The sequence below is a fragment of the Aulostomus chinensis genome, chromosome 16, assembly GCF_037954235.1.
Source record: "Aulostomus chinensis isolate RoL2024-O1b breed Wild chromosome 16, RoL_Achi_v1.0, whole genome shotgun sequence".
Classification (NCBI taxonomy): domain Eukaryota; kingdom Metazoa; phylum Chordata; class Actinopteri; order Syngnathiformes; family Aulostomidae; genus Aulostomus; species Aulostomus chinensis.
The window spans coordinates 152501-161952 of record NC_141335.1 but is presented as its reverse complement, the minus strand read 5'-3'; the positions used below and the strand labels follow the sequence as shown (position 1 = coordinate 161952).

The window sequence follows — 9452 nt, the reverse complement described above, 5'->3', positions numbered from 1 at the left end:
ACAGAGAGACTGAGAGACACCAAGGACAAACTACAAAGTGTAACAAGTAATGGTGATGAGAGGAGAGGAGAGGAGAAAACACACACACCCTTGTGTCAACACTGACATACTGTCAACACAACACACCTGTATACATGTAGAAACACGAACGTATCTAAACACGGTATTTATTTAAACACATTTTTTCCTATAAACCAACCTGCACAAACATAAACACACACGCACATATGTAAACACAACCGTTTATATGTAAACAAACCAGCATAAGTGTAAACACACCTGAACATATGAAAACACACATGTTCATATGTAAACACACCTGCACATATGTAAACACACCACTGTATATAAATAAACACAATTGTATTCATTTTAACACATTTGTCCTGTAAACCAACCTACATATACGCAAACACATGCACACATGTGTAAACACACCTGTCAAATATGTAAACACACTTGCACATATTTAAACACACCTGTTTAGATTTTAGCACACCTGCATATATTTAAACAGACCTGTATATATATATATATATATATATATATATATATATATATATATATATATATATATATGTATATATATATATATATATATATGTATATATATATATAAAAACATATGTAAATAAACCTTTGTACATGTAAACAAATCTGCACATTTTTAAACACACTTGCTCATATGTAACGCACCTGTTCATATGTAAACACATCTGCATGTATGTACACACACATGTATTTATTTAAACACACCTCTTTTTTATGTAGACAAACCTGCACATATGTAAACATATCTGCACACATGTATTTATGTAAACACATGTTTATGTGAACACACCTGTTTATATGTAAACACACGTTTACATGTCAACATGTATTTATATGAACACACCTGTTTATATGTAAACACATCTGAACATATGTAAACACATGTATTTATGTGAACACACCTGTTCATATGTAAACACACGTTTATATGTACACACATGTATTTATATGAACATACCTGTTTATATGTAAACATGTATTTATACAAACACACCTGTTTACATGTAAACACATCTCTACATATGTAAACACATGTATTTATGCAAACACACCTGTTTATATGTAAACACATCAGCACATATGTAAACACATGTATTTATATGAACATATCTGTTTATATGTAAACATGTATTTATACAAAGACACCTGTTTATAAATATACGTATGTAAACACATTTATGTAAACACACCTGTTTATATTTAAACACATCTGCACATATTTAAACACGTTTTATGTAAACACCTGTTTATATGTAAACACACCTGTTTATATCTAAACACCTGTTTGTATGTCAACACACATATTTATACAAACAATTGTTTATATGTAAACACACCTGCACATATGTAAACACATGTATTTATATGAACATACCTGTTCATATGTAAACATATATTTATACAAACACACCTGTTTACAAATAAACACATCTATACATATGTAAACACGTTTATGTAAACACCCCTGTTTATATTTAAACACATCTGCACATATTTAAACACGTTTTATGTAAACACCTGTATATATGTAAACACACCTGTTTATATGTAAACACATCTGCACATATTTAAACACGTTTTATGTAAACACCTGTATATATGTAAACACACCTGTTTATATGTAAACACACCTGTTTATATGTTAACACACCTAAATACACCCACACGACACATTGCATCAGATTTTTTTACTTTCCCATCATTACACAAAAGACGAGTCAGACAGTTGGGTTTCGGTCACAATCTCTTTATACGTTTTATCATACACAGTTGAGCAACTACAAGCTCCGCCCCCACAACTGAAAACATCACAAGTCTTCATTTTACAAAGGAAGGAAAAAACAGAAACATAGAAAGGAAGTTTGGAACCGGTTTCAAGTCTAATCTGAACGCCAACACAACTAAACTTTGGCTGCAACTTTGGGAGTAAAAAAATGTCTCTTTTCATTCACCCTGTACGCAGCCCCTCAACCAATCACTTGTGTCTGATTACAGATGTTAGCTAAACTTAAGTTTGACAGCAGCAGCTGCTCCTTAAAACTACAGAAAACAACTCTTATGATACACAAACACACTTTAACTTTACAACCAAAATATCAACACAATGAAGTCACACCAATCTTCCTTGCTGCTGGTCAGGAGAGGTACTGCAGGAGTAGGCCGGTCAAAGGTCAGACAGCAACAGAGAGGCCCGGAGCCCGACGGAGACGAGATCCATCATCATGGAATGTTTGGCAAACAAACAATTTACTGGTCGTTTTCTGTTGTGACGACGAGCTGAAATCAGCTGATCGGATGTATCGATCGGGCTCCAGGAAAGATGGAGGGGGGTTATTTAGAGTTTTCTCTTTAAAAATGAACATCAACATATTTACAGAGAAAATAGCTGGCCTGTTTGTGTGTGCGTGTGTATATTTGTTGGATCATATTAAACATGTATGATGGCTTATGTAGACCTCTGCTGCCAGGGAGAGAGGCTGGAGGCTGATGGAGGAGGTGGGGCCAGACCTCAGTCCTTTGAGAAGGGCGGGGCCCTCAGGTGGTGGCCCCCCCCCCTTCGCCCCCTTCCTCTACCTGATTGGTCTTCCCCAGTGTCTTCATCTTGGCGAGCAGGTCAGCAAATGTCTCCTTCACACCTTTCTCCAGCAGCCAGCCCTCGCTCTCACACTCCGGGTTGTCCGGGTCTGCCATCGTCTCCAGAGCCGTGCAAAGGTACTTTAACCCCGCCATGTCTGCCGACTGTGACACACACATCCAATCAATTATCAATCATCTGAATATTATTTCACTGTTTCAGGAGGGAGGAGTTATGGACAATCAGAGACAAGCAGGCAGATCTGAGCAATTGAGTTCAGGATATAGATTTGAAATCCACTGCCTGTCAGTCACCCTGCAGGTCAAACATGTTGTTTTGACCCAGATACCGAAGCTCTTTTGTCTCTCATCAGTTTCCCAGAATGCACCCTGCTGCTGCTGCAAGATTAACCCCTCGAGGACACTTCCTGATCCTCCGTGATCCTGAGCAGCCATCGGCAGCTTAACATGGCGAATCACCGAGTCACGTCACACACACTGCACTTACTTTTCAGCTGTGACACTAATCAATCACGAAACGATGGTGCGAGACTTCAGCTCGCTCCCTGCAGGCGCTCTGAGATGGTCAACTTCTAAATCACCAGATTAAGAACACCATGCTTCCTGAAACAAGATTCCAAACGTTTGTTCTCTGCAGGTGAAAGCGAGACATCATCAGCTCAGAAATTCACGTCATCAGGTGAGAGGGTGAGTTCATCAGAGGAGTTTGGCACAATGAAACCCATCACAGGTTGTTGTCACATAGTTTGTTGTTGGTTGGTGAGTGTCAGGTGACTGAAGGAGCTTATTCAGTGGTTAAAACATTTTGATGACATTTGTCATGTGATTTGTCACAAACAGGTGAAAAATATTTTGACCTGCAGTACAATGGCGTGTTGTCTGATCATGTGATCTCATGGAGTTGTTCAAGAGAACGGTGGAAGATCACAGCATGCAGGACAGGTGGGATGATTGACACCTGCGGTTTGTGACATAGTTTGATAAGTAGACAGGTATGAGTATGTAAAAGCATGTCAATTTTGCAATATTCCATCCATCCATTTTCTACCTCTTATCCCAGGGGTCTCAAACTGATCCAGGAGGCGTCGTGTGGCTGCAGGTTTTCATTCCAACCCAGCAAAAGCAACTTGATTCTACTTAAGTCAGCTAAGCTGCGTCCTCACAGCTCATTGGTTGGATCAGGTGTTGCTTTTGCTCGGTTGGAATGAAAACCTGCAGCCACACGACATCTCCTGGATCAGTTTGAGACCCCTGTTTATCTTGTTGAGGGTGGTGGGGGTGGAGCCTATCCCAGCAGCCTTCCCCCTGGACAGGTCACCAGTCCATGGCAGGGCCAACACATAGAGACAGACAACCATTGGCTCTCCCAGCCACGCCTACGGTCAATTTAGAGTCTGGATTAACCTGGTCCCTCTTGATGTCTTTGGACTGTGGAGGAAGCTGGAGTACCAGAGAGAACCCAGCAGGAACAGGGAGAACATGGAGACTCACCCAGAAAGACCCCGTGCTGCAGCCGGGGCTCCACCCACAACCGTCTTGCTGGGGGGCCACAGGGAGGACCTCTGCTCCACCGGGCTGGCCTTTTTTGTGATATTGTGATTACAAATATTGTGATGACAATCATCGGCCCTTGTGTACCCATCATCCTTTGCATTCGCTCTTAGAGCAGAAATGATGGACGCTGCTGCTTTGTTTGCTCTGGTGTGGTTTGTGGGAGTTAAACTCAGATCCACACTCCAACATGCTAGGTTGCAGTAATGCACCTTACGCTGCTCACCACCATCATGAAACAAGAAGAAGAAGAAGAAAAGGGATGTTGTGACTGCTAAGGGAGAAAGTCTTTGATGTTCCAGCAGCTCTTAATCTGACGTGTGGAAGCAGGAGGAAGATGATGGACAGGTGACCAACATTGTACCCAGTAATCCAAGGAGCCGCTTGGCTGAAAACAGCTGAGTAACCAGGCTGGAGCCAGAGTGGAATCCTGACTGGTCCTGTCAGTCCAGCTGTTGTCGTAATTTGGGTTTATCACGATGACAAGTTAACAACTACATGTTGCATCGGTGTTTTTGGATCTTGTTAGCTGCTCAGCAGCAGCAGCCTAACATGACATCAACATCACAACATCATTTTGAAAAATTACAAGCATCAGTGGTGTCAATGAAATGATTGATCCATCCATGATCATCAGTTATGGAGGAGAAGTTGCATTCCACATCTCAGTCCCCCTGGAATGCTGCTTCAGACAGGAAGTGAGCGATGACCTTGAACCTGAATGCTGTCAGTCCAGCAGCAGAGAGACGGTCACTTGAACAACTGTGAACCTACATGAGTGCCCTGAACACGCAAACAATGCCTGTTTATTTGCATCTGCACACATTGGCACTTGTGTTCTTAGAGGATAATAGGGGTGTTTAGCGTTCAAGGCTAATGGCTGATTGGCTGAAGCCTCTTACCTCCAGAAGGATGGTGAGGATGACCAGTGCCCCAATGCTGTTCATCATGCCACTGTAGTAGGAGAAGAGGGCCTCACGGCAGCCCCGGGTCCAGATGTTGAGCTCCTCAGTACGGTGGTCATAGTCATAGTGGGCGGAGTTATTGGTCAGGTGATGCTGTATGCAGGGCCGAGGGGAGCCAGGATTACAGCAGCTGAATGGGACGCTGTCCATCAGGAACTTCCCCTCCACATTACTAAGGACGCGACTGCAACAAAATCAGAAGTTTAGGACACGGCAAGAAGAGGTCATTCATAGGTCAAAGGTAAAAAAAAATTGTGAAAATATCACTTATGAAACAAGGGTGCTCCGTCTCCTCGTTGGCCCACGTCACCTCGTGAAGCTCATATTCGGACGTAACTATTTTATATACGCAAGTGAAGATGCTAGCTTAACTTGGATACAAATGAAACCATAGGATCACAATGGTTTTCAAATAGAAATTAGCATCAAGTCTAATAAATGTATAAAACCATTTCAGTAAAATTTTAGCAGTGGCCACAGCTTCCCTTCCCTCTGTCCAATCAGAGCTCAGCTCCTTCAGGGAGCTCGTTATTGAGCTTCCATTAATTCAAACAGATTCCTCTTCACTACTTTGGCACCAGCAGGACAGAAATATCTGACTTTTCCAATGACAGATATTTGCCATCTGACTGGTGGTTTTGGGGTTCGCTCGGCCAGCGGTGATCAGGTGAATCTATCAAATGATGATGTCATGAAGAGTCACATCCCATGTTATATTTTGCTCGTATGTTTAAACACATATGACTGAAATAAATTTTTTTTGTGTGGAGATTTTAATGTTTCATTGGAATTTAAAGCAATGTTCGAATCAGGCTTGCAATCATTAGCGGTTAGCATTAGTTGGTTTTATTTGTTTAGCACTAAATCATAAGTTCTCTTGTGACACTTTACAAACAGAGCAGGTCTAGAAGCAAAGTCATCACATGGAATTATCTAGGAGACCCAACAATTCTCCCTAAGACAGCACATGAGACAACGGGTGGCCAACTGCCTCAACCAGCGGGCGGAAAGACAGAGACGCATACAGAAAGGGAGAGCATTAGCGGTTAGCATTTGTAGTTGATGGCAGACGAGACATATTTATGAATCTACAAATAAAAATGGCTGATTCTGTAATATGGGACTGATCCATCTATATTCAGATTGAGATCGCACAAGATATTTGGTGACATCATGACCAATAGTCATGAGGATGAATGCTGGTCTGTTACCCTCCAAGCTGTAGACGTCCTAACAAACATGTGAAAGTCCTGATTATTCATTGCAGCAAAATCTGACCAAATGACAAGTGGATCGATTGACCAGCAAGTCATGTGATCGAGACAACATCTGAGACAATGGACTTCACCAATTCGGCTAAGTCCAATGCTAACATTAGCTTAGCTGGTCATGGCACCATCTTTGTATCTTTTGATGATGCATTTAACATCGCCATGAATCTCAAGGTTCTTTGTGAGTGAGTGACATCACAACTTTTAGGCGCCAAAAGAACAAAACATTTTGTTTTATAACTGTGCCTCTCTAAGGGGGAGGAGCCTGAGCGTTATAAGCAGGTAAGAGTGGGCAGAGCTGGAGGATGACTTGCATTACCACATGCCCTTTGACCTGCCAACGCTCATTCAGGTGATTGGTCGGCAACTGTCGACTCATTTTTACTCCAGTGATGATGATGATGGTTTGAGGTGGTGTGACTGGCCAGCAGCGTGCTGTGACACGAGCAGACGTCAGCAAGCTTTGACCTTGTCACGTTAGTGGAGATCAGATGTGATTACAGACTTAAGCTGGAACATCAACCTGCACGGAACTTTCACCTTGTTAAGTCGCTTGTTATCCTTCAGTGACCTCGTTAACCAACATTTCACCTGATGATTAACGGCACAAGCTCGTTAGCACGCAAACATGTAAAGAAGTGGATCACCAGTTGCTCAGTTATTGATCAATCATTGACTCAACACATTCACCAAGTCCAGAAACACAAAGTATCACTCCATAATCAGTTTTAATCATCCCCTAATTGCTGGTTAGCATTGATTGATAGGCTCCTAATCACTGGTATTGATCATGCGACCAGTATGTGGACTCACTCTTTGACCTCGTCGTTGCTCATGTCCAGGTAACGGTTGCTGATCCACTGGACCTCGAACCAGTCCCTGAAGTTGTTGTTGCCACAGCAGCGGAACTCAATCTGCGTCATGTCCAGTGTCCTCTTCATGAAGCAGCGTCCTGGCGTGTCTGTGTCCTTGTAGAACTTGATTCCATTTTTCAGGCCGTCGGCGAGAGTTAGATAGACAGCGAACTGCATGAGGAAGCAGAGCAGCACCGTCAGCAGCAGCAGCATGTTGAAACCACAGCACAGCAGCAGGAATGTCTTCAGCATCGGCTTCCACTTGGCAAACTTCATAGGGTCCAACGAGTCGTGGCACACTTTGCCACCAAAGGCGTTGACCCCACATGCCAACATGCCCACCAGGATCAGCAGGTTGGGCACTAAATGGCTCTCATTGTTGTCCATCATCTCGCTCCTCTTGCGCAGCTCAACCTTGAAGAAGATGCCGAGGCTGAAGATGAGGATGCCGACAATGACGGACAGCCAGTAGAGCATCCAGAGACCCTGAGCCAGCTTCACACGCTTCTGCAGCGTAAACTTGACCGGCATGAACGGCATTTTACGTCTTAGTCCGCAAACGCCACAACCACAGAATGCCTTCTTCAGAAACGATGAGGATCTAACCCTTTCACAGTTAGACTCCGATACAGACGGAAGCAGCAGAAAACGACTCAAACACAACTCCTGCTTTCACACCCATAATGCCGAGCAGCAATTCAGTACTGTCCATCCTGGAGGGGTGCTGGGGGGGGCTCCCATCACCAAAGGAATATTCACAGAAAAAACTCTGACACGTCGAGGGTCCGGCTGCAACAGGAAGCATGGAGGTGAATGTGAGCGAGTGACTGCAACACGTCATCAGGAGATCAGTGCTGATCCAATTACCTGCAGATCTGCACTAATCAGACTTACAGTTAATAGGTTTGAGGCTAAGACCAAGCTTCCTGCTGCAGGGAGGAGATACTCCCTGTCTCACCTGGTCGACGGTCTTTTGGGAGCAAATGTCCTCGTGGGGACAATACATTTATCTCAAGCGCCTCTGTTCATCACATTCACCCCCATCAGATGCTCATCTATGCCCACCCAATGAGAGCCCAGGGAGTCAAGCAGAACAGACGTCTGCAGGACACATCACACAGACTCGGGTGACGTTAACCTTTTTATTATCATACATATTAACAAACCTGAACAGTCTCTCCACCTGACTTGAAATAGGACTGATTTTATCAAATGAGACAAAACACGGAAGCATTCTTCAAATCAATAAATAGACGGATGGAGCCTCAACCACTGTAACAGGTAGTGACATCACACAACTTGGCAACAAGCAACACACAAACTAAATCTCTTTAAATAAAATGTAACAGTGGAGTGAACGAAGTCTGTGGTTGCTGATCAACACGCACCTCTGATATGGTGTCAAACTGATCAATACCGATCAATAGCTACGACACGAGGATGAGGAGTCATGTGATGCTCGTCATGACTTCTGCAGGAAAACAAGAATCTGTCGTCATGGAAACAGCTGAATATCTTTTTCACCTGCTGCTCTGGGTCGTGTGGATCACTAGACGGTGATGAGCACTACAATACCTGTGAGCCTCACCTGCTGTTGCTATGAGGTTGCCATGGTAACTAAATTCATCTCTTTCAGTGAGGCTCTCAGCTAGATGTTTGATGGTGAACTGCATCCCGGGAATCCTGGTTTCTGACTTGAACTATTAACAGCATCTGATAGCTCCACCTACTTCACTGCCCACTCAAATCTTTGAGCCAACACATGTGGGCGGGGCTTCACTTTGGTTCAATACACAAAAGTGTTTGGTGCCTTCCTATCAGTGGAGCACATGGAGGTGGTCAGACATCAGATGCCTCCAGGAGCATGAACCCAAAAACATCTTGGACATCCCTGAAGCTCTGTGGCAGAAAGCTGATTGGCTGAAAGAGTTAGTTGGGGTGGGATCAATCTGAGATGTGAGCGTCCATTTTTGAGAGTGGAAAGCTGCCACATCACAGGTGCTGCCAATCGATAGCGACCAGTGTCTGATTGGCCTCCTGGGCGTGACCGATGACCTCTGCCACACCGTGCTGACGCCAAAGACGCTCAATCTTCCGATAACGCTCTGTACACAGATGGAGAGGGTTCCCCCGCCTACAACACACACCAACACACAACAGGAGTG

At 43.6% G+C, this 9452-nt stretch overlaps 2 protein-coding genes across 2 annotated transcripts in view; both read right to left on the bottom strand.

The window, feature by feature from the left end:
- Window positions 1-1494: 1494 nt before the first annotated feature.
- prph2b (peripherin 2b (retinal degeneration, slow)) lies at window positions 1495-8085 on the bottom strand. The gene is made up of 3 exons (XM_086181259.1): window positions 7247-8085; window positions 5100-5346; window positions 1495-2790 (listed from the first exon to the last, which is right to left on the bottom strand). The coding sequence occupies exons 1-3, from the start codon at window positions 7825-7827 to the stop codon at window positions 2587-2589; spliced, it is 1032 nt and encodes a 343-aa protein (XP_086037385.1). The 5' UTR covers window positions 7828-8085; the 3' UTR covers window positions 1495-2586.
- Window positions 8086-8258: 173 nt separating this feature from the next.
- ubr2 (ubiquitin protein ligase E3 component n-recognin 2) overlaps window positions 8259-9452 on the bottom strand; it is a 34971-nt gene continuing 33777 nt past the window's right edge. The window contains exon 46 of the mRNA XM_086181258.1: window positions 8259-9421. Within this exon, the coding sequence (XP_086037384.1) occupies window positions 9280-9421 (142 nt within the window). The 3' untranslated portion in view covers window positions 8259-9279. The remainder of the gene's footprint in view (window positions 9422-9452) is intronic.